The sequence below is a fragment of the Spea bombifrons genome, chromosome 1 (genome assembly GCF_027358695.1).
Source record: "Spea bombifrons isolate aSpeBom1 chromosome 1, aSpeBom1.2.pri, whole genome shotgun sequence".
Lineage (NCBI taxonomy): Eukaryota > Metazoa > Chordata > Amphibia > Anura > Pelobatidae > Spea > Spea bombifrons.
In genome coordinates, this window is record NC_071087.1 from 157,945,502 (window position 1) to 157,971,455 (window position 25,954).

A 25,954-nucleotide genomic window follows, 5' to 3' on the forward strand; every position below is an offset into this window, starting at 1 on the left:
CATTATAACTGATGTTATTTATCTCTATTCTTTTTAGGGATACTCGGAGCCGTTGGATGTGTGGGTAGAGCTGGCGCGTGGCACTCGCTTGGCACCGGCTCCCAACAGTTTTATTAAGAAGTCGGCAAAGCTGCGTTTAACCCTTTCATTCTTGGAATGCCTTAGATGTAAGCATAATAATAATAAAAAGGGTTAAATGCCTCCTTCTCTGGCTTAGGTGCTTGATTGGGGAGGGAGACAATGGATTGTGCCTCTTACACCTGCATGGGACCCCTTTAATAAGACAATGTGGGACCCCCCAATACTGTGGGACCCCCCAATACTGTGGGACCCCATGTTCCTATAATGGGCCCCTGTGGTGCAATCAGGGAGTCACAGCCCCCTTCTGTATGTGATCGTGAGCCGATTGTGTAGAGAGGGCATCTTTAGAAGGCACTCACCGCGGTCACACAGCGCTGCGGCTCCCCATCCCTCTTCCATGCTTTGTTCCCGGTGCAGCAGGACACAGCCTACCCCCCGTCACCCGGCCCTGACACTGAGCGCACCGGCGCGGCCGTCCCGTGAGCCCCGGCTGATCGCTCTCCCAGGTCACACACACCGGGGCCGCCTCCCCGCCTTGTGCCTTCCAGGGAAGTCCTGCCCGGACACGCCCACCCTGTGACATCACGGCCAGCTGTCAGTCACTGGGCGGACACCTGCCGGGTCCAGTGCTCCCAGAGCAGGGATGCAGCGCAGCATCAGCACCACTGCATGGATGCAGCGCATCATCCTCATCATCACTGCATGGATGCAGCACAGCATCATCATCACTGCATGGATGCAGCGCATCATCCTCATCATCACTGCATGGGTGCAGCACATCATCCTCATCATCACTGCATGGGTGCAGCACATCATCCTCATCATCACTGCATGGATGCAGCGCAGCATCCTCATCATCACTGCATGGATGCAGCACATCATCCTCATCATCACTGCATGGGTGCAGCGCATCATCCTCATCATCACTGCATGGGTGCAGCACATCATCCTCATCATCACTGCATGGATGCAGCGCAGCATCCTCATCATCACTGCATGGATGCAGCGCATCATCCTCATCATCACTGCATGGATGCAGCGCAGCATCCTCATCATCACTGCATGGATGCAGCACATCATCCTCATCATCACTGCATGGATGCAGCGCAGCATCCTCATCATCACTGCATGGATGCAGCACATCATCCTCATCATCACTGCATGGGTGCAGCACAGCATCCTCATCATCACTGCATGCATGCAGCACATCATCCTCATCATCACTGTATGCATGCAGCACACCATCCTCATCATCACTGCATGGATGCAGCGCATCATCATCATCACTGCATGGATGCAGCACATCATCATCATCACTGCATGGATGCAGCACATCAGCATTGCATTCACACTAATAAACTCCGTACATAATACCTCTGGCATTCCAGATTCTGTGCGTACCAACTCCCATCATCCCCAGCCCACATGAATTGGCAACGTACACCATGATCCCATCCAAAAGAAGTGATGTAGTTATTATTAAGTTGCGCCGCTGACATACTAATTATTTTTATTATTATGCATGTGATGCGGATAAACAACTAATGAATAATAATTAAACGGACACTCCACCCATCATAAGCACTTTAATGCACAGGATACTTTGCAGAATCCCTCCATGCGCATTTGCCCCCGTCCCCCGGCACGTGATGCACTTGCTGCCGGCGCTGGCTGCGCATGCACAGGAAGCGCTCCTATTAAACTCAGGGGGAGCACTTCCCTACCACTGATTGGCTGCTTCAAGCAGGGGGTCTCTGGAGTGGACCTTTAAGCGGCTAAAGACATTTGCCATTTATTTGTGGAAATTAATTATTATTATTACTATTATTATGAGAGTGATGTGCGGGAAAATCATCAGATGGTGAGTACAAAATAGACAGAAAAATAGGAGTCCAAGATATTGCACATAAAATGATTTTCCCTTTTTTTTTAATTTAAAATCAGGTGTGAATATGCAACCCCCAAAAAGATAGATTAAATAAAGAAAGTATATATACAGTATATGTATACCGTATATATTCTAAACTCCTGAAGTGTCTGTATGTATCAATATATATTTGTTACGTGTGTGTTAACTGCCCCAATTAAATTGTACAGCGCTGTGTAATTTGTTGCCGCTTAATAAATAACAGGTAATTATATATATATATATGCAGTGAATATGAATCCCAAAGAAAAATAAACAGATAGAATCACAGAATTTGACGGCTGATCAGACCCATTCGGCCTTGCTTTATGTCCATCCCATGCACGTTTAAATTCCCTCTCCGTATTACTTTCTACCACTTCCGCTTGGAGGCGGCTCCACTTCTCTGCCGCCTTTTCAGCTTCCATAAATGACATATAGCCTGATTGCTTTAGCAATTACTGTGAGCGTTAGTTCACGCCTTAATCACAAACCCGGAGATATTGCAATTAGCACCATAGGAAAGGGTGGTGGGATGAGAAATGTATAATCCTGCGGGGAGTACACAAGGTAAGCAGGCATTCCAATTACAATGATTTATTAGCGTGCCCCCCGATCACATTCTGCTTCCCGTCCCACCGTTATATCTGCTCTGGTATTTGCAGATTAGACATACTGACCATCTACTGGTTTGCGGCTGAGGAGCTTTAATGGCAGCCGCGCCATCCCTGTCGGAGTTAAGATGAAACGCGATAAATGCACGACGTGTTCTCCCATTATACCCCGGAGCCAGTCCTGAGCGGGAATTACTCCAGAGCCCGGTGGCGGTGGCTTTACACCACTCCAGCCGCCGCTTGGCATTGTGCACAGTGATCTCCGGCTTGTGTGCAGCTGCTCAGCCGTGGAAATTTCATGAAGCCCCCGGCACACAGCGCTTGAGCGGATGTTGCTTCCAGAGGCAGTCTGGCTCTCTGAGGTGACAGATGGTACAGAGGCCAGGAGATTTTTAGCGGCTTCGGCGCCTGGCGGCTGCGCTCCGTGAGTGTGCACGGTCTACTGCTTCGTGGCTGAGCTTCCACTTCACAGTAATAGCATTTATAGGGCCCGGCGCAGATCTAGCAGGGCAGAGATTTCATGAACCCTCCTGTGGCAAAGGTGGCATCCAATGACAGCGCCATGTTTAAAGTCACTGAGCTTGTTCTACTGCCTGTGTCTGTCTATGGAGACCGCTGCCTATGGGCTCGATTTGACTGGAACAAGGAGGTCAGCGTGGCGGTTGTTTCATCATCATCATTGAGTATGCAGCGGTTTGTGTATTATGATCATACCCGGGAACTCTCTGGGTTTGCCTAGAGATTGCCGGGTGAAGCTCTGCTCTCTGGGTCAGGACCCGAATCCTCGGGAGGTTAAACGGACCACAGCAAGTGCAGAACCGGGAACGGAACCAAGTGATTCTGCTGCAAAGTTTGACGTGTTGGCAAAAGAATCTAGAAATCTATGAAATTTTTTTTTTTAAATACTTCTTAAACACGCTTGCAGTCTGTCCTCATGTCTGCGGCTGTTTTATCATTTCATTTACTAATTCATTTCATGGTTCAACTGATCTCCAACTAATTTTATGAGAGTTTATTTCAGTCCTAAATATGAGATTCAGAGCCCTCACCGCTGCAAAAGGGTTAATGACATTTCATGTGTAAATGTAACAAAATCTAGGCATTTATTGCCATGCCGAGGAACTCTCTTAGGTTGGCTCAGAGTCTCCGGGTGAAGCCTTCTTCCCTTGGTCTCCGGGTCAGTTTCTTCTTTCTATAGGGAGAGGCGTGGTATTTGGCCACACCCACTCCCTACCCGTGCTACACCTACTCCCCGCCCACTTTCCTGTTCCTGGTGCTAGCCCCACCCCTGCACCTAGCTAGCCCCACCTCCTTCACACAGCCACTCGTAATGTCATGAGCTTCCTCGCTATACCCATCAAAGCACCGAAATTACCACCCCGTCCTGTAATCCCACAGTTAGTTCCGGGCTATGGCTAGCTGGTGGAGCGTGATGAGAGTTGCAGTCCAAGTAGAACCAGAGGGCGGCCGGTTTCCCCCTGGTCCCCTGTCTGTGCTGTCCTTAAATGCGGAGGTATCTCAGATTTTAAAGGTCAGACACATCTAATGAATTTTCCCCATTGTGAGGCATGGCAGGAACTCCCGGTATTCAGAGACTCTGCACACAAATCCTATTTTCCTAAATGTCATTTCTAAATATCGTTTTACTAAACGCAACGTTCAGCAGCGCAGATATTTATTCCTTTCATTCTGGAAGGTTTCTGGCAGAAGTTCAGGAGAGATGGCAGGAGAACTGACATTATCTCCGGATCCGACCTTAGCCTAGAACGGCATGGACCAGCGCGCCAGGTTTATTTAAAAAAAAAAAAAAAAAATAGAAAGGGGGAAAAAAAAAACTATATAAAACTACGATGCAGATAAAAGCCCACCGCACAATATAAATTATAGCGTGCGATTCTACAGTTTGTAAGAAAGTAACACAAAGTGCTTAAATACCTCCTTGCTCCTCAATCTAAGTCAGCTAACAGCTAAATTGTATCCAGCAGGGTCCGGCGGCGTCCCGGCTCTCTACATTTTATATACATTTCTCTAGGATCTCCAACTGAGCCCTAACGGGTTAAAAAGCCACGTTGTGTAATTTTCTCTTGACACCGATAGCCAATTAATCCGTACAGCGCGGGGTTTTCACGGAAAGAAGATATCAAAGCGGCAATCTACGAGCCAGCAAAACATTAATCCCTCTGTATCCAGCGCTGCAGAATTTGCAACACAAGCGGATCGGTGAAACGGGAACGCTCGTCTGGCATAATACAGAGATCACCGGCTACTGCGTATTGCGGAGCGGCTACATTGTCTGACACTGCTGGAATTCTACTAATACAGAATACTTTAATCCCTCTATATTCCCAGCTCCCAGGATTTTATTCTTATTTTGAACCCAGATACTAAGCCATGCAGAGCTATTTGGGTCCCCAGATCAATCTCTCGTCTCATTGTTTGACCATGGAGTCTTTTGATCTTAACCAAAGGAACGGCTGGCTGGGGGCCGTTATATATACTTCAAACATGGCCATTGCAACTTTTGGTTGGCCTGCCATGGGATGTAGAAGCGCAGCGAGGTTGCGTAACACATTGTACTTAAGAAGGGTGCAAGATACATTCCAGGTATGAGTGTGTGAAGGTGAGAGTGTGTGTGTGTATGAATGATTACCTCAATCTTAGTGTGAATGATTCAATTCTCAGGGTCGCATAGCCTGCTGCTATCATCTTCATATTCTACTCAAATTTTATGATATCTGAGTATCCCAGCTGGTGCTTTTCTCACGCCTAGGTGGCATCTGAAATCTCTGCTTGAATACAGGTGACTTGATTCAGAACATCTATCTCCTGACTTTATTACAACTATGTGGTTGACACCGTTTAGCGGAGTCACTACAATCTAATCTATGGGGGGACGCTATTAAAGGGTTAATATTCGAATGGCCTCGGGACTATTAATTTCCCATTTAAGACAGCGCCAAAAAAAGTTAAAACCTCAGTATGCACAACGCGATAAAAGGTTTATTAAACATACTTAAAAGTATAACGCGGTCATAAAGAAAGGATTTTGTGCCGTAAACACTTTCCCTCTGCAGCGACACCTACTGGTCGGAGGCCATTACTGCAAATCATTCCTTACAATTTTATAGGCGACTCCTCATTCAATGCAACACTGAATACTCGTCACCCAATACGGAATAATATTACATTTATAGAGCGCCAGGAGATTCCATAGAGCTTTTATAACAGGGGGCCAGAGAAAACGAACAATAACAATTTCACAATAACATTACGATCAGTGATCGCTTCCTAAACTCGTTACTGCAGACGGGTGCTGCATTATTCAATATGGCGAATGTGATTGCTATGGGAATTCAGTGCTTAATAACAAAGTATACATTAAATGCTGGATGACAGTAGATATAGAATTACAGGGTCACCAACCTGGGTGCAAGACCCTCAGAGACAGAGCAAAGTTCAGTACAACGTTTATTTAAGACACTTTTCATAAAGCTGCCGGCACGGCAGAAACCAAAAAACATGCAGCTTATATATTGGCAATCTTAATGTTATTGATGATTTTCATGGCCCCCGGGTTGTAATCTGCTGACTCCCTACAAATAAATGCGACGTAATATCTCTTATTGGATTATGAGTATTCATTGGGACAAACAGATTTAGCAAAGAGTGCACAGTATCAGTCAGCAGCTGCAACAGCCAACAAGATATTAGTATGTATAAGACGGGAGAAGGATAATATATTGCCTCTTTATAAAAGTCAGTGGTGCACAGTGAATATGCGGTGAAATTCAGGGTACCGGTCCTTAAAAAAAGGACATAGAACTAGAAAAAAAAAGCAAAGGACGGCTACAAGACTAAGACAAACAGCCTGGAAGTGTGAAGATTTCATATACAACAAAGGAAGGGATTCTTTACAGTGAGGGCAGTAAAGGTACGGAATTCACTGCCAAGATGTGGTTCCAATCAGGTATAACGGTTCCCTTAAAAAAGGTAAAAAGCAGAATATAAAGGGTTATAAATGATAGAATAAACATTAATATTGCAGAGCTTCTTGACATTTTGGAGTCACAGAAGTTTCTTTCCTTTGTGACCCCAAGTCTGGATAACGAAATTCGGTGGGGGTTCCCCTTTAAGGATTCCGACTTCCCCTCTTACCCAACACAGATAAAGCACTTTCATACCGCGGGGTCAAGTAACCAAAATAACGTGTATATAGGATTATGTACTTAATCTGAATAATCTTGTAACTGAAATACTCTCCAGGATTTGCGCTGCAGAAACGTAACACTATATAGAAGATTATCATCTCGTGTCAATGGGTCCCAAGGACATGGCTGGTATCCACTACTCCAGGAGCGTAGCCGAGGCTCGCGGGTAACTCACTAGGTCAGATGTAGGGAGCGTCCGGTGAATTCGCCGTCTCCTGGCTTCCTTTAAGATTGATGAAGACTTCACTCACCCTCAGGGAGGCTTCTGACTGCCCCAATTATTGATTTACTTTGTTGCATCACAACGACCCCAAAATCATTGCAAACAATCTTAATCGTAACGAAGGACATGGAGTCCTGGAAGTGATGGTGTGCAGAGCCTTGATCTCAACATCACTGAGTTTGTCTTGGATTCCAGAAAGAGAGAAGCAATGGAGGCTGAATAAATCCATAGAACTGAGATTACTTCTCCAAGGTGTTGGGGACCACCGACCTGCCGAGTCCCTTAAACTGTATGCGAGAATACCTAGAACTGATGCAAAAGGCGGTCACCCCAAATATTTAGATATTTCTTCAGCTCTCTCGCTTTCCATTTTGTTAAATAAACTATTAACATGTCTATTATTGAAACCATTCTTCCTTTAAAGCTGCCCAAAACATATACATACACACACACATATAATTATATATTACACACATATACATAATGAAATATTGCCATGTATTATATATATATAGTCTATTGAAGCTGTCTGGGATTATTATAATTTAGAGGTTGACGTTTCACCTATCCAGGATCCAGACGGAGTGGTACAGAGCGCTACGAAGGGTAAGGAGACGGGAAGAGAGAGTTAACGCTCATTAGTATGTTGGTGGAACGCGTTTCATACGTGCTATAAAACAGCTACAGGAATAAGAGGCATCGATATAATCCCGGCCAGAGCTCTCGGACCCCCTCCCCCTCCTGCTAAGAGTTTTATTGATTCCATTACATTATCGTTCCAAATGCAATTCAGATTTGGATAGGAACCATGAAGGGTTTCCCACCGAGACGCTCCTGCGCCGTATTATTTTTCTTGTTAATTAAAAGGCGAGAAATGAAGTCTTTTCATTGTCGGTCCTCTGTAACGTATCGCAGACCCTACTGCCAATAAAAGCCGTGTATCAGAATCCCAATTTAATTAAAGAAGAATAGCGCGGCTGGATGCGTTGTTCGTCACCCTCGCGGCTCTTGGCGTGAATAAAATCATTCTACATTAGATACGGTTTCTGATTTTGTCTGTCAATCAAATCACAACGAAAAAAAACAAAAAACTAACAATTAAGCAAACATTACTTTTATTAAAAGGTTTGCAGAATAATTTCCTTAAGTGTACGGAGTAAAAAAGCATGTTTGGCTCCTCGTGGCTAGATTTACGCGAGCATGTGACGTGCGAGCCGTGGGGTGGGGTGTTTGGACTCCAGGTTCTCCAGAGTGAATTATTTCACCATGGCTCGGTCTAAAGGACGACCGAGTAAAAGGTACACCGGGAGAACTCAGGGATATCATGCCGGATACCATAGTGTCAACTGAGAAGTTTGCTGGAGGAGGAAACATGGCCCGTGCGACCGGGTCTGACCTCTCTGTTCAAGTGGAGACACACCTTAACAGCACCGGACAACGACATTCCAGAGGACGCTGCGCTTCTACAACACTTTCAGGAAGGCTCTATCCACTTGTGCATTCGTATTCGGGCGAACATGAAAATGAACACGAAGGGTGTGTTTTTATTGTTCAGCCCGAATCCCGAACATACAAACATGGCGGAGGCAAAACGCAGACAAAGACGAAGACGCACAACACAAAGAATCTTCATGTTCGTCTTCGTTTACCATTCTCCCTGGTCCCTTCCCCATCTAGCCTACCTTATTTACGCAGCAGTGCAAGGGTTAACGGGAGCGGAAATCCGTAGGTTCGCCGTCAGGAGTGAAAGAGCCGCATTAACGACTATTGGCCACCTGCAGGGGCCTCCTCTGGCATCAACTCCTAACGGAGCAACTTGGCCTGGGGAGACCATGGTCTCCCTGCTTCAAGAGTTAAAGGTCCGTACGAGTGACCCTATTGGTCGTTAGTACTGATCTTTGACTCTTGGAGCCAAGTTGTGGCACCAGGATTTTAAAAGTCTGCAAGCCCTTTGCCATTTCAGTTGCCCATCTCTGAACTTCAGAGTCCTCCAGGACGTTAATATTCTCCTAGAGATGGGGGTCTTCAGAACTGCCCCCGACACTCTAGGCGAGGTCTGACCGGAGATCTGTAACGTGGCAGAAACTCCTCCTTCTACCTGCTACTAACGCCTCTCGCCATACAGCCCCGCACCCTGCATGAAGTACAGGACCCTTTTACTGTTTAAGTCATTATAAAGATCTGAGCATTAATGCGTTACAAGATAAAAGTGCGATGATCAAGACAACGGTGTGATCAACTCTACATTCACGAACGCTTAGGACAAACTGGGTTCGTGTTTTGAAGAATCTATTAGTAATCAAGGCAATATATATTTTTTTTCTTAGTATACACAAAAATATACATTATCGTAGTCTGTACAAGTGCATTAAAGAAACTGCAGACTTTGTCACGGACGTGCGCCTCACCTACTAACGATTCGTGAGCTCGCTGTGTTAGCAGATGATATAACGCACCAGTCCTTTACTCCGAATCTCTCGTATACGATGGCAATGGCGTAATATACTGAGCATCCCGTGAAACCGCTTGTCCACCTTCACCTGGGTAAACTCTTTTATATCTTGATCTACGACAAAAAACAGTCCTGGGGGAAAAAAAAAAAACGGGGACCAAAAAAAGCAAGTTATTTAACAGTGAAACAAGACCCTCAGGGTATAAATGAGGCGAGACGAACACAGAGAGCGAGAAATGTCCTTGTTTTTGAAAGAGAACCACATTTGGTCCGTTAAAATAACATGAAATGGATGAGAAATCCAAGGCAGACGGGGTTAATACGTAGCCCCGACCCTCTAATATAGCATATATAGGTGTGGGTCACATGACTAAGAAACGACGCTCACAAAGGGCATGCTGGGTAATCTCCCGCAGTCCTACCTACCGGTCTATGCCCCTCTCCACAAGTTTCAGAGAGGAGCGTTTCTGGATTAAATAGGCAAATCTTTGTGGACTTTCATATCCCATGATTCTCAGGCTGTCTCAAAGCTGACCGAGCATCATGGGACATGTAGTTCCAAACATGTGCTGCTCATCTCTGATGCTAGGAAGGTGCATATGCAAGATTTTGTATTACCAGCCCCGCACTACTGTACATAAATGCCCCCCCCACCCATAGGGTCTTGTTATGTTCAGACTATTTTTCTTTCCGTCTTTAAATCGGGCTAAAGTTTCAGCTACGTATCACCAACCCAGCGGCGGTCCGAGGAGTATTCTGAGAGATCGCTCATATCTTATCCATAGTGCTGGCAGAAGGGTTTAAGACAACAGAAGGGGGGGGGTGTCAACATTGAAAAAAAATATGGTTTTTACCACGACATTTTGTGATGCGATGCATGGTTTGCCCCAAAAAAGGAGTCTATGAAACGTTTAATCTGTCCTAATATATTTATTTCCTTGGGTAAAGTGTATTCCTACCCCCAGCAGTCAAAGAGTTAAACCAAATACACCCAAAATAAGTACAACAAGACACACGAGCTATGGAAAGTGTTAATAAATGAATTAAGCCAAAGCCGGGACCGGTGAAGCCCCATGGGTGACGGTCATTACATTTATTTCGCTTTGATGGATTTATTATCTCTCTAGCAGCTGTAATCAGTTTTTAAAAGAGATGAAATCCATTAACCCGGTCGCAGGTAATATAATTATATCCCCCCACCCCCCACATATAGCAGCGTTTATGGAGAGAACCGCAAAACAATCGATATATGGATTACGTCGCAAGTCTGCAAACAGATGTATAGATCAATAATAGTCGGGGGGAGAGACTAAAAACAACGGAACAGCGGATTCCGTGTCAAAGAATTTCCACAGAAAGCTTTGAAGGATATGAAGGGGATTTTACCATCGCTCAGCAGCCATTGTATACGGATCCATTGAATAATCTCACAGCCTTGCGATGTAAAGCGAGGGGGTCTCCTACATTTTGTTGGAGGAACGCAGATGCAGTTCAACCTTGATAAACGTTAAGTAACGCACTTGGGACGTAAAATATTTTACTGAGAAAGATTTGAGTCGGATTACTTCCGAGGACTAAAACAAAATGCATGTTAAATGACTCTGTAAGCACTCTGCTGGGCGTCAGATATGAAATGCATATTAACCCCTTCACGACAAAGCCTGTACGTGTACGGGCTCACAATGCATTGTTTTTAATGGGTTAAATGCCGGATGGGTGGGTAATAATCCTCCTACACATTGCCAACAGGGACCTCCCGGCTGTCGTATGCACTTTAATGCGTATGATGGCTGGAGCATCCCTATCAGAGATCAGAAATAGGGGCGGAAAAAGCAAGGAGGTTGCCGGGTTGTGTATTTAGAGGCGTTGGTATTTATCTGTATGATTTGTTAAAGGATTACACCAACCTTTCGTCTCCTTGGTTTCTTCTTCTTTGAACCGGCACAGCTGCTTTTTGGCCGCGTTGTTCAGAGATTTCATCGGCTGGTGAAATATCTTGTATTTTCCCACAACGGCTTTGTTGACCTCCTCGATTACGCCGTTTATCTGTTCGTACGTCAGGCGGTTCTTCATGTAACTAGTTAGATTAAAAATCAAATCAGCAGTGCTCCTGATCGCATCGCGCAACACATCTTGCTGATTGATAGGGGATCAAATACTTATTTCACTGAGTAAAATGCAAATCAGCTTATTCTGGAGTTTTTTGTTGTTATTCTGTCTCTTACTGTTTAAATACAGTTATAGACTGATCATGTCTTTGTCAGCGGGCAAATTTACAATAATCGGCAGGGGATCAAATAATCTTTTCCTCCAATATATATATATATATATATATACACACACATACATAATCATTCAACTACGTAAGGTACCTAAATTGCTGTATATTTGAGAAGTAAGGCAGCATTATAGATTCTGTATTAACTGTCAGCCCATGCTGTCTGAAATTTGGGTACAGACACTTCCAGCAAAAAGCCCTTTTCTCTTTCTGTACTAGTGTGTCTTAACACGTATTAACGTCATTGTAATTTCTGTATAATATAAATGTTATGTTTTAGAATGTCTTTTTATTTGTTAAATTGCGCTGCCCCGCAGTTGTAAAACAGCTACTGAATCAGCCGGCGCTCTAATAAAATCTAACGCAATAAAGCCATTAAACCATCGCATTGACCGTGAAGGGAATAGATTTGGTAGGTGGAAGTGCAGACATTACTTACGCCGGGACATTTGCAAACTCCTGCACCGTGATCAGCTCCATTTCTTTTATGGCTTTCTCCTTGGTTGGTCTCTTCGGCGGCTCCGCACGCGCCGGGGCCTGACCGACATCCGGCGGCTCGCACTTTGCCTCATTACTGAAACGGAGAACGGGATTAAATGTCACCACAGTACCCGCTTGTAGGCATTCGCATGCAATGAACAAACACTGATCCTGCTTCGGCAGAGCAACGCATAAGCAGCGGAAATTAAACAGTTAAAATAAAAACAGCATAAAATAAGGTAAAACTATAAATACATTTGTACAGTTTGCTGCTCATAATATGCAAGATGTAGTTGGAAGATGCACAAAGGGCCTGTGTCTGATGCTTCCTCTTTGATCACAGAAACGCACACATACATATATATACATATACACACACATAATGTAATATGTATAAAAATGTAACAAAATATAAAGTGTGTATATATCTATCTATCTATATATATATATATATATATATATATATATATATATATATATATATATATATATATAGATATATACACACACACATAAATTTAGGAACAAGTGTAATGTCACACTTTATGCTCCAGGGGGCAGCGGCGCACCTAAGGATTTTAAATACCGTATTTGCTCGATTATAAGACGACCCCGATTATAAGACGACCCCCCAAAATCAAAATATTAATTTAGGAAAAAAACAAAAAGCCTGAATATAAGACTACCCTATAGGGAAAAAGTTTTACCAGTAAATATTAATTAATGTAAATTATTTTCATGTTAAATAAAAGCTATGATTGAGAAAAATATATTTTTTAAATTTCCTTTTATTTGCCAACCTGCCCCCCCAGTTATGCCACTCTGCCCCCAGAAATGCTTTATACCCCCCTATTTGCCACTCTGCCCCATGATATGCCTTATACCCCTGTATGCCACTCTGGCATATAGGGGGTTAAAAGGCATATCATGGGGCTGAGTGGCATATAGGGGGGTATAAAGCATTTCTGGAGGTATATAGGCATATCATGGGGCTGAGTGGCATATAGGGGGTTAAAATGCATTTCTGGAGGTCCAGAAATGCATTTTAACCCCCTATATGCCACTCAGCCCCATGATATGCCTTTTAACCCAGCATGTACTGGCTGCAATCACACTCCTATCAAGCCAAGGCAGCCAGTACATGCCTCCCACAAGCAGTGGGATTACAGCCTCCATATGCCATGCTACAACCCCCACCCCCCTTACACATCCATGCTATCACACACACACTCACACTCATTCACAAACATTTAAATACTCATTCATTCCCTTAATCACACACACTTCACACATACTCAAAAACCCTCCCCCACCCCCTCACCTGAACTGCAGATCTCCCACTCGCAGACTTCTGCAGGGGACCGGCTGTAGCAACTTCTCTGGCCCCGCCCTCAGAGGAGGGAGGGGGGAGATAGAGTTCTGTGAGGACGCTGCAAGCTTCCTGTCCTGCTTCTAACAGAAGAGACGCTGCTCGCGACCGGTAAGCAGCATGGCGCCAGCATTTTTTTGGGGTCTGATTAGAAGACGACCCCGATTATAAGACGAGGGGTATTTTTCAGAGCATTTGCTCTGGAAAAAACCTCGTCTTATAATCGAGCAAATACGGTATTGCCAGATAACTCTAGGAAGCGGATTATTGTTGTTTTATTGTTATTTTAGTAATGGCTGATAATGCATACAAAGTGCAACTGTGGACAAAACCACAGCAGAGGTATAAACTTTACAAAATACGCTAGACTCACCAGCCGAGTACAGAAATTGCTTTGTTTAACCCATTAACGGTCATTGATTTACCTGCTCGGAGCTTTCTTGGGTAGATGCGGAGGGATGTTTTCCTTCATGTGAGACGCTTCGGCAAAATTATTAGCAAAAGTAGCCTGTAGTTCCTGCAGATGAAGGCGAAAGACTTTACTTTAACAAGCGGTAAGAGAATAATGACTTATGGGTATCTGACACGCCAATCAAAGCCCCAATTTGTATGGTTTGCACAACTCAGCGGTGTTCATGAACACCCCAAAGCACTCTTTCCGGGGTATACGCAGCAATATAGGTAAACTGAATAAAGTTAATTTAGAGGAATATAAATGATGTAGAAAAGTTTTAGAATTTGTCTAAATCCAACTGTTAAAAAGAAGACAATATATTATAAAAAAACAAAGTTGTATTGAAGGCTACTAAGTGAACATACTCATAGGGGTACAGCTTGCTATCGTCCATTCCCTAATGGGTTAATCGGCCTCTTGGACCGTAATAATCAAACAGAAACCAGACGCACGTGCCACCGGCAGGACGCCAGCTTCACTTATAGCCTGTGATGGATTCTGACAGGTTTTTGAGGGGTAGTATGGGAACGGGGGACCCGTCATGTGACCCAAGCAACCCCATCTACCCTTTGGCTAATCTATGAACTTGTGATGACTTTACCTGTAACTTTTACAGAACGCTCGTCTTCCTCAGATCAACAGACAGACCGGTAAACCTACGAACCTGGGGATTTTATACGGAAATCTGAAAGGGACTTTAATTTAACGGCGAGGAAGCTTCTCTCATCCGCATGAACCGGACGACCACATTCTCCTTGACACAAACTACGCCGGTGAAGTCATAACATGGACTGAACATGAATATCCAGTTGGGTTAAAGCCGTGTAGCCAGAGAGTATTTGTTACTCCATGTGAGTAATAATGTCACTGATCTGCGAGCCGCTTCTTACCTTCAGGGAACGTGAAATACTCTCCTGCTTCTGAACCTCCGTCTCCAATTTGTTGAGAAGGTCATGCAGAGAATTCATTTCATGCGCGACTTTATTCAGGACGCAGGTCAGAGAGGGATCCTGTCCTGTAAAACAACAACACTTATCAGCTGGTGGTACCTGTACACATACTATACATAGTCCATTATTATATATACACATATAGAACGTAGTTTAATAATTACCTATATTTCTCAGCTGGAGAGTCTTCTTGATTAAAGAAATCTTTGAGTTAACATGAAAACATAAATCATCCAGATCGCTCGATTCCATTTTGTGCGTCTGCCGAGAGAAAACCAAAATCATATAATGTATCCGGGGGGCTATAGTAGCCAAAAGAAGTGCTCTATCGGAGGGTCTGATGTACGAACCAGAGACCAGAGTAGAAGCCTCCATAGGGGATGAAAGGGAAGCACAGATTCCTTATAAACGCCGACAGAAATATTAACCTTTACTCGTTAAAGATCCCAATAATGCTCTCCATTCACAGCCTCCAAACCCTACAGCGACCCTGTAAGTCATAAACCTATAGATATACATTTAACTGATCAGACAGATCTATAGACAGGATTGCTTCCTCCCTCTTAACCCTTTTAGAGATCAATCGGGTCACTGCTGTAGCAGCGGACCTGGGCAGCCCCTGAGATGCCACTTCTGCGGTTTGCAACTCCTATTATGCCTGGCCAACCCTTAACGATAACGGATTAGTATAGAACATTTTTACTAAAAGGGGCAGTAAGAGGTATTCAGGTGTCACAAGTGAAAAGATTTGGGAAAATCAGCATATTTAATAGATTGTAAGCATTCTCTCCTGGTATACAGTTTGTTTGTTTATATATATATATACATACATACATACATACATACATACATACATACAGTATCTGCTGGCGCTATATACATAAATGTAATGTACCCCACAGTAAGGTTAACGCTAGAACAGCAGCAGCTGTCAAAGACAATAAATCCATCTCAATACCTCTTCCTTAAATCCGAATTAGAACCAGAACATCCAACACAGAGAACCAAACCGGCTGCCAGCTACTCAGCGCAATTCAAAATAACCGCCTGACGTCATCAGAAGCGGCCGCCAATAGAAGCTTCTTCGAGCTCTACACAATAGAGAAACAAGTATAGTCACGTCTCCCTCGCCGGAAGCCATTTTGTCGGAGTCTACGCCAAGTTTTTAAAGATAAAATAAGCGACTCTGCAGAGATGACCTCAATGGTGCAACGGCAAGAAAATGGCATTTATTTGTAGTTGTTTGTGGTAGAACTCTCCATTATAGGGGACCACGGAGCAAAATTCACCTTCTTTAGGACTCCGACAAAATGGCTGCTTATCTGGACCGGGTGCTCTGGAGAGACTTTTAGTGATTAAAACGTAGTGTTGCAGCTTTTGTTTAGAGCTGTTAGGACTGTTCCTGGCAACCTTTTATGTTTTATTTATGTTATCATTTCTAATTTATTTAACAATATATTTTTTACACAAAAATTGTGTCACGTTAATTTGCACAATTTTGTTGTCTTTGTACATGGCGTTAGCTTATGTTTGATGTTTACCTTTACCCCCAAGCCTGTATTGTATAGTCTGTATTGAAAATTAAATTAAAGATATTTATATGTCTCCGGGACGTCACTATATACGTATATTAATGTTTATATTCAACTTTTTATTGTTTTTTGTACCTTGTATTAAAGGGACACGTCACTCTTACTAAAGAAGTATTAAAGTACTTCACTAGCACTCTTCTTCTCCACGGTTTCGATTAGAAAAGTCTAGAAAAGCTTTTTATATGCAGCTATTCACGCGTTCCTGTTATTGTCCCCTAACAATATCGCTATCGGAAACATTTCTATATATATATTCATCAATGTAGCATAGCAGCGGATATTATATCAATATATTATCTATATAGTCACCAGAGATCAATGAGGATATTGGCTGTCACTCAAACTGTTAACAAAAAGTTTAAAAAATGCTTTGAAATTATTATTACTATTTATTTTTTTAATTGTTTTAAACAAAATTATGTTTCTTTAACCCCTTCAGTCCCAGGGGTTTTTGGTACCTCACATCCCAGAGCAAATTTGCCATGTCGGTTCAGCGATTATTCTCTTCCTGTGAATAGTGTACCCATGTATACTATGTATTGTTTTTTTAAGGGGAGATAGAGCTTTCTTTTGATACCAGAGTTGGATGATTAGCTGAAAATTTAGAATGAGAAATTCAGTAAAAACTAGTGAAAATTAGAATATTTTTTTAATACATTTTCCCTCTGAATGCTCACAAAATTAGGTAAAATGATGGAAAATCCCCTTTAAGTTTATCAATTCAGGTGTCCTTTCCCAGTGCATATAGGGAACATACTATAAGGTGTACATTATTTGTAGAATTTTTACGGTTATGGCTTAACGGGTTTGGGGGTTGTGAACGGGGGCAGGAGGGTTATACTGGGTAGATGTTTTGTTAGGGCAATGGAAGGAGGGTGAGAGACATGGTTTCTCACGCTCCTCCTCCGATCCCCCTGCACCGATCACACTGTGATCTCTATGCAGGTCCTCACAGACGTGAGTCGCACTACGTCTGGCACCAAAAACCACCATGCCACGTTCAAAGTCACTGAAATCCCCTTTTTTCCCCATTCTGATGCTCGGTTTGAACTTCAGCGAGTTGTCTTGGTATATTCACGTATATATAAATTACACCAGCAGAGGGCAGTCCATCTGGCACGGCTGCCTCGGAGGGTCCGCTCATGATTTCATAACCAACAATCATTGATGTTTACTGCAGGGGTTAATTGCATCTCTTGGCATTCTCTAAAGCACAATATGAGTTGTGTTCTCTGTTGATAACATTGCCTATAGGAGTGTCTCCTGCTTTAATTATGAAAGTCCAGTTATACGCAGAAACCCCATTGTTTAAAAGAAGCAATTACCATTTACTCCTGAACGTGGCCGGGTCCTGACGCTTATTTTTCGTAGCTTACTTTGCCTGAGCCTTCAAAAAAAATGTAACATTTACCTCATATGGAAGCTGCAGCTTTGGGGCTACTCTCGTCCTTTGTGGTCCAACAATCCTTGCCACTGATTGGCTGCTTCAAACAGCATACAATACCTTAACATTAAGGGAATTGATTATGATGCGGGTGGGTATGATGATGGTCTGGCACAGCTTTACACTTAAACATACATACTTACATACCTACTCACCCACTGTAACATCACACGCTCTTAACACCTTACATATACATACACACGCTTTCACATACACTCACTCTAACACCTTACACGTACATACTCACCCACTGTAACATCACAACACACTCACTCTAATACCTTACACATAAGCACACACTTTCACATACACTCACTCTCACACCTTGCACATACATACACTCACTCTTACACCATCATTTAGAAATTTATACATACGCACACCCAGGCCCGGACTGGGACAAAAAATAGGCCCGGGCATTTAAGCCTGAGCAGCCCATATTTATTTATTTATTTATTTATTGTTAAAGCCCACCCTTCATGTACCATCTTTGCATCTAATCATTCACACAAATCATTAACACATTCATTAATGCAGTCTCACAAATCATTCAAGCAATTCATCCACACATGAATTCATTAATTGTCATACGCATTCACACAATTCATCCACACATTTATTCATTCATTCTCATACGCATTCACACTACCCCCTCTCATCATCTTATCTGCCCCTTCTCACTATGTTCCCCCTTTTCACTATGTAACCCCCTTCCCCACTTATCAATATGTACCGCCTCTATCTATCCCCTCTCCCCCTTTCTCACTACCTAACCCCCCTCTGCCCCTTCTCACTGCAGCCCCCTCCCTCACCCTACTTACCTTGTTGCCAGAGCAAGCAGCAACTGCGACCACGCCTGTGGCAGGGCAGGATTGACTTAGGGGCTGATGGAGCTGCAGCTCCAGGCTAGTACCTTAAAATATGGCCGCATTAAGGCAGAGCCCCTTAAGCCCGCCGCAACTGCAACCGGGTCCGCCACTCTAAGGCAGAGCCGGCCTTAGGTGTTCTGGCGCCCTGTGCGGACTACTCCTCTGGTGCCCCCCCATCCCTAAAAAAGAAAGGAATAAAAACTTGTAACAAAACTCCCCTTTCTCACTATCTATCCCCCTGTATCACTATCTACCACCTCTGCCTCTTCTCACTGTTATCATTATATACTGAGGCAGACATTGACAGTGGTACAGCATAATACTTATCACTATATACTGAGGCAGAAATTGACGGTGGTACAGCATAACACCTACCACTATATACTGAGGCACACATTGACAGTGGTACAGCGTAATCCCTATCACTATACATTGAGCCAGACATTGACAATAGTGCAGCATAACACCAATCACTATATACTACGCCAAACATTGATGTGGTGTAGGCCTACCACTTCATTGTCTGGCTTAGTAGTAGGGATGCACCGAAACGAATTCTGGACTGAAACCGAAAATGCAGCATTTACCTGTCCGAAACCGAATATGACACCCCCCCCCACACCATAAAAAAATCTAACACTTTTATTTAAAGTAAGTAACACACCAAAATAGGACAAAACAATTAAATAACAATATTATATGTATATATATATGATTGTTAACAGCAATCACATTCCTATCATGCCCAGGCATACCCAGATTCCAGGATGTACTCGCAGACTTGGCATGATAGGAGTATGATTGCCCTATCTACCCCTTCTCACTCCCTTCTGCCCCATCTACCCCTTCTCACTCCCTTCTCCCCTATCTACCCCTTCTCACTCCCTTCTCCCTATCTACCCTCTTTCCCCCGTCTCACGCCCTTTTCCCTATCTACCCCCTCCTAACTATCTACCCTCTCCCTCTTTGAAGTTCACTTACCTTTCAGGAGTCCTGCGGTGGGGGTGCAAGGCCTCTGCCTCCCAGCTCTGCCACTGTATGGAACAGTATAGAGTGATGGGAGTTATGATGTACTTTTAGAGCATAATTAGATCATGAAAAAAGACATTGGAAATGGTACAGCATAACACCCATCACTCTCACACACTTACCAATCCACACATATATACCAATCCACACGTATACCAATCCACACCTATACCAATCCACACACATACCAATCCACACGTATACCAATGCACACTTATACCAATCCACACGTATGCCAATCCACACGTATGCCAATCCACACGAATGCCAATCCACACGAATGCCAATCCACACGTATACCAATCCACACGTATATACCAATCCACACATATATACCAATCCACACATATATACCAATCCACACATATATACCAATCCACACATATATACTAATCCACTCTCACTGAATATTTTCCTACCTTTCCTCTTTTCTCCTTACAGCTCCTTTTCCTCCTCTTCGCTCCTCTTCTTCAGTTCTTCTGTCTTCTCTGTCTTCTTCCGCTTCAGAGGGCAACAGCTGCTGTGCGCCGGGGTTTGTTGTCAGATCCCGGCGCACAGCAGCTGTTGCCGTGCAGATCACAAGGGAGCGGTATCGGAGGTCTTTAACAGACCTCCGGCTCCCTTGAGTGATTTTAAGCCGGGTTCAACCCGGCTTAAAATCACTCAAGGGAGCCGGAGGTCTGTTAAAGACCTCCGATACCGCTCCCTTGCGAACCTGCTCCTCCAGCGGCGGACATTACTGTCCGTCTCTGGAGGGGTGCCGGGTGCCGCAAGTTGGCACCCCCTGATGAGCGGCACCCGGTGCGGACCGCCCCCCGCCCCCTAGAGTGTGACGCCCTGTGCGGTCGCACACCCCAAAGGCCGGTCCTGCTCTAAGGGGCCGGGAAGCCCCCACCAGGGCCGGCCTTAGGGGTCTGCGGCCGCACAGTGTTTAAATTAAAACATCGGGGTTTTTTTTCAACTTTATTTAACATCCTACATGTTAAATAAAGTTAAAAAAAACTTTATTTAACATGGAGGATGTTAAATAAAGTAAAAAAAACCCCCGATGTTTTAATTTATACCCTGTGCGGCCGCAGACCCGTAAGGCCGGCCTTGGTGGGGACTTCCCGGCCCCTTAGAGTGGCGGACCCGGTAGGTAGGGTAGGGGCCTGGAGCTGCAGCTCCATCAGCCCCTAAGTCAATGCGGCCCTGCCGTGGCCCGGCCCACCGGGCAAATGCCCGGTGTGCCCAATGGCCAGTCCGGGCCTGCGCACACCTACCCACTCTAACACCATACATATATAAACAAACATCCACTCCAGCACCATAACTTACAAATACATACATACAATACATACATCAAACAATTATAATACACTCTCACTCTCTCCGATCATCTGTGCCGCTCACACACTTCCCACCTCCCTCTGAATTTTTATGCTCTGGTTTTAGGAAAGCTACGTGTTTATTTGCAAAGTTTATTATCTACTGTGAAAGTAATTTCTGTGTTTTAAGGAAATTCGTTTTCAGTCATTTATTTAAATGAACTTGAAAGCGGTTCATTTTAATACTTTGCATTAACCAGACTATAACGGGGCTTTCCCAGGTGATGATGTCACGGGCCACAGTGATATCAGGAACTAGATGTATCTTATTTGTTGACTACTGACTAATGTGTTGCACTGGATAACAGGTTTGACCCACATAACTCAGAAGCAGAATTTTTATCCTTAGAAGGCCTTCCCACAATGTCATACCTAGCGCCTTCCACATTTACCAAAAAAAATAATGATTTTTTTAAAAATGACTGTTGAATTAAAATATTAGGAACCCCCGCGGAAGTCACGGATGAATAAATTCAAGCGAAAAACAAGAGGTACCTACATATAAGCCTCAGAATCAGATGTCGGATTGGAAAATAAGAGAACCATTATTATTATTATTTATTGTTTTATATAGCGCCAGCAAATTCCGTAGTGCTGTACAATGGGTAATATCCAAAGTGTTCCACACTTGGGTTTATTGCATCATTTGTATAATCTGGGGCACAATATGAATCATTTATTTTGTTCACAATAATATAACGTTGCCTAAAGGAAGAAGTGTCTCCCGTGCTAAATAAAAGAGCTTTTATTTCCCCAGAAACAAGGGATTTGCTTCAAAGAAGCCATTCCCGTTGACTGCTGAACGTAGCCTTGTCTCGCCGTCTTCTTTCAGAGCTTACTTTGCCTGGGCCTCGTTATATTCGTGCGGAGAAAGTCCTGCGTCTCTCTCCAGCATGTTTCTTGTGCCCTACAATGCGCCAGGAGCTCTCCTCCCCACATCAGCGGAAGGGGGAAGAAAGGAAATTGGGACACCATACAAAACGGTGCTCCCGGCGGCTCCAGCAGATGCCCCGCTCCAGGGAACGAACGCACGTATACATTACTCTTGCCGAATTTATTTGCCCTGGCTAATGCTTCCTTGGCAAATTTCAAGCTGTCATAATTATGGTCTTTTTCTCCTACCAGGAAAAGGATGGGACCTTTAGCTTTCTCCAGAGGCAGTATCGAGTCTTGGTATTCTGGTGACCTCATATCGGCCATCATGTTTCTTATGTCCATGGCTCCGATGTCTGTCACCAGAACTTTTTCTACCTCATATGGAATTCCTTCGACGCACAGATCTTTATAGGTCAGAACGGTCCCGTTTATAGCGTTGGTTCCGTTGATGCAGATGGTGGCCTTCACTTGGGGCAGATAGGAAGCCATAGCCAGTGCGATTTCTGCTCCTTTACACACAGCTACAACCCCAACTCCGTCACTCAACACCTGGAACAAAATACAAAGGACTGGAATCAATGAACTCCCTGATGTGATTCTCACCGATGATTCTTATAAATTGCCAGTAATGTTTACGTTCCCTCACTGTATAAACATCTACCACTTCTGCTGGGAGGCTATTCCACTTCCAAAAAATCAGCGTGATCATGTCCTTGCTTTCCGACACGGTAACACTTTAACAGGGCTTGACAAATTTGTTGTGAATCTAGGCGCCAGGTAAAAAAGTTAGGAGCCAGGATTTTTTTAAACTAACAGTTGGTCAGGAGTGATCTGATCATCATCAGCCCACTTACTAAACTCACAGCGCTTGACCTGGAAGCACCCTGGACTTTCAGGTCAGTGCTGTTTTTTTTTTTATTATTTTTTTTTAACTCTTTCGATGCTGATGTTCCATTGGAGCACAGCATTGATTAATATTTAGTCCCCACAAGCTTGTGGGGACAAATGTTAACCCCTACAATGCCACAAATGTGTCATACACAATTGTGGCATTGAAGGGGTTAACGCTGCACTGTCGCTCTCATGGAGCGATCAGGCAGCAGGGGGGTGTTGGGGCTGGTCTCCACACTCATGTGGAGACCAAAGAACCCTCTCCCCTGTCCCTGAAGCTGCCTCTGGCAGCTGGGAAGCAATTGCTGGTCTATAGACCAGCCACTGCAGGGGGGAGTCTATGATGACTGCTGTAGGCTTCCATGCCTACAGGAATCATCAAAGGGCTTGTGGGGGCTCGTTTTTGCTGTTGCTGGTCTGCCTGGGCTTCCAGGCAGACCACCAGCAGCAGAGCCCCGTACAAAACGGGAATTAACCCCTAAATGCCGCGATCGCGGCACTGAAGGGGTTAACGCTGCACTGTCGCTCTCATGGAGCGATCAGGCAGCTGGGGGGTGTTGGGTCCGGTCCCCACACTTGTGTGGGGACCCAATCAACACACAAACCCCTTCCCTGAAGCTGCCTGTGGCAGCTGAAAACACGATTGCTGGTTTTGCAGCAACCGCGTTTTCAGCCTACAGGATCACTCCGTGGGAGTGATCTCAGGCTCGGGGGCGGGCCCTGAGTGGATGTGCTGTCTTCCCAGACTCCTGGGCAGACAGCAGCAACAGCGCCCCCGTGTGGTGACTCAGCCTCTTACATCCACAATTTTTTCTGGATGTAAGAGGCTGACAAAACCTAGGCGCCAGGACAAAATTCTCTGTCGCCATGGCGACCTGGCGCCTGGGATTTGTCGAGCCCTGCACTTTAATGCTCCAGTTCTTATATGTTTTAGGTCTATCTGAAACAACCGATGTTCTGTACAACCGAGACATACGATCTACAAAGAATACATGGCTGTATTTAAAATTCACGCATGATGTATAGTAATTGGTTAAAAAATATCATCTCTTAACCAATAATCAGATCCCTCCAGCAGGTATAGCGGTAAATGCTCTCTGCTTATTTTTTTTACTTTATCATTTTGTATCAGAATTAAAGACTTCTTACTTTTGGGTGCTTCAGAAGGATTTGAGCAGCTTCTTCGAAGTATGTTAAATCTATTGATTCCAGGAATTTTGGAAGGTCGTCATAAGCAAAGTAAGCCAAAGCGAGGGACGCAAATCCACGACTGGCAAGGAGACCGCTTCGAAACTCAACCAATCCTCCGACACCCCCAAACATGTCAATGACTCCTGGGAAGGGACCCTCACCTAAAGAATACGATGAATACATTAACGACGCAATGATAAATATTGGTTCCCATACCCAGCTCGTAGTTTCCTACCAGCACGGCACCGCTGTCCTGGCACTGGCTCATGAGATTCCTTTGCGTGGACATCTGAGAGCCAGGCGCGTGGAGTACCAGCTTACCCGGCCATTTTTCTGGCCCAGAATATCTTGCAATGGCAAGATCTTTTGTCGCAGCTGTCAATGTAGGCAAAAGAGGCAACCCCTTTATTACTATAGGAGACCCCTGCCAGCGGGTAGCTGAAGACATTATGGGACCCTTGGCCAGGCCCAGCTGTACAGGGAAAAGGTTTATTCTTACGTTAGTGAACTTTAACCCTGGTACCCTGAAGTTTTTGCCCAAGCGGATAACCCTGCCGATAACCCTGTCTGGAGCCCAGATAAATATATTCAAGTCCATTTCCAGTTTACGTGAGACCTACTACAGCTGGTTTGGAGACTTTGTGGGGTAAAGACTATCTAAACCACTATGTATCATCCTCAGACCAACGGAGCCTTGAGACAGATGCTCTGAACCTTCACTTAGTCTCAGAGTCTGGGGACGCTACCTCCCTTAACTGCTCTTCACATACCGAGAAGTCCTCAAGAGTCCATGGGCTCCCCTCTCGTTGAGCTATTGTTCTGCTGTGTTTGTATTTTTATTTATCATTATTATTATTATAGCATTCTTCACGCATGCAAGCCATTTGGTCTCACAACAGATATAGTGGAGGACAGTTTCTTACCTGGGGGAAGGAAGAGAGCCCCCCTGACCCTTCCTTCTCTGATCTGAATTCTTTGCACCCCAGGAGTCACATACCACCGCTCGAGAACTGTTTTGACAGCAGGAGGGTCTTCAGAATCTGAGAAAAAGACCATGTTGGGATAGAGCTCTAGGTGGACGTGAAATGGACTTCCTATGACATCTCGTTTCATCAGCCTTAGGAAGGGGGTGACTGGTTTCAGAGCCCAGAAAAGCCCCATGGGACAAACACCTTGAAAATCTCCACCGATGGCAGGAGTACGATCTAGATCCACTTTCCCCTCCGTATCGGTTTTGTAAAAAGCCTGGGAACGGAATATCTTTCCTTTCTCATCCTTCAGCCAGGCTTTTAGAGTAATGAGCTGCTGTGGTGGCAAACCCCATGCACGGATCTGCACCGGTTCATCTGCCAGCGCTATCTCCGGTGTGGCTGTGAGAACGATCATGTCTGAACTTCAAGGATGGTGCTGCAGATCCAGGAGGAGAATGTTTCCAACAGGCTGACCGAAGTAAAGAATGGGGCTATTAAGAAACAAAAGTAATCATTGTCTCGTAAACCAGGATTTTTACAAGATGATCAGAAATAACCGTACGTCGTATAGATCACATACATAGGTCAGTCTGAGAAATACAGGCATCACTAAAGTGAATACACTATATTCTTTAACTGGCGGTAAATACCCAAGAGAAGCGCCTATTTATGAATCTCATTAACAGTGAGGTTCAACTGAAGGTTTGAG

The 25,954-nt window shown here is 44.4% G+C and overlaps 2 protein-coding genes across 2 annotated transcripts; both read right to left on the reverse strand.

Moving 5' to 3' along the window:
• Positions 1-9,324: 9,324 nt before the first annotated feature.
• Positions 9,325-15,276, reverse strand: SKA1 (spindle and kinetochore associated complex subunit 1). The gene is made up of 6 exons (XM_053448227.1): positions 15,180-15,276; positions 14,956-15,080; positions 14,037-14,128; positions 12,202-12,336; positions 11,392-11,561; positions 9,325-9,616 (listed from the first exon to the last, which is right to left on the reverse strand). The coding sequence occupies exons 1-6, from the start codon at positions 15,265-15,267 to the stop codon at positions 9,468-9,470; spliced, it is 759 nt and encodes a 252-aa protein (XP_053304202.1). The 5' UTR covers positions 15,268-15,276; the 3' UTR covers positions 9,325-9,467.
• Positions 15,277-21,842: 6,566 nt separating this feature from the next.
• On the reverse strand, positions 21,843-25,660 carry LOC128466212 (acyl-coenzyme A amino acid N-acyltransferase 1-like). Its single transcript, XM_053448229.1, has 3 exons — positions 25,198-25,660; positions 24,233-24,435; positions 21,843-22,741 (listed from the first exon to the last, which is right to left on the reverse strand). The coding sequence occupies exons 1-3, from the start codon at positions 25,658-25,660 to the stop codon at positions 22,145-22,147; spliced, it is 1,263 nt and encodes a 420-aa protein (XP_053304204.1). The 3' UTR covers positions 21,843-22,144.
• Between the last annotated feature and the right edge of the window lie 294 nt (positions 25,661-25,954).

What these genes read in the sequence shown, in the direction of transcription:
- SKA1 (XM_053448227.1), bottom strand. Translation starts at nt 15,267, where the DNA reads ATGGAATCGAGCGATCTGGATGATTTATGTTTTCATGTTAACTCAAAG. An exon ending in GTATTTCACGTTCCCTGAAG is followed by an intron (nt 14,129 to 14,955) that starts GTAAGAAGCGGC and finishes CTTCATCTGCAG; the next exon opens with GAACTACAGGCTACTTTTGC. An exon ending in CCCAAGAAAGCTCCGAGCAG is followed by an intron (nt 12,337 to 14,036) that starts GTAAATCAATGA and finishes TCTCCGTTTCAG; the next exon opens with TAATGAGGCAAAGTGCGAGC.
- LOC128466212 (XM_053448229.1), bottom strand. Translation starts at nt 25,660, where the DNA reads ATGATCGTTCTCACAGCCACACCGGAGATAGCGCTGGCAGATGAACCG. An exon ending in GGCTCTCTTCCTTCCCCCAG is followed by an intron (nt 24,436 to 25,197) that starts GTAAGAAACTGT and finishes CGTATTCTTTAG; the next exon opens with GTGAGGGTCCCTTCCCAGGA. An exon ending in TCCTTCTGAAGCACCCAAAA is followed by an intron (nt 22,742 to 24,232) that starts GTAAGAAGTCTT and finishes ATTTTGTTCCAG; the next exon opens with GTGTTGAGTGACGGAGTTGG.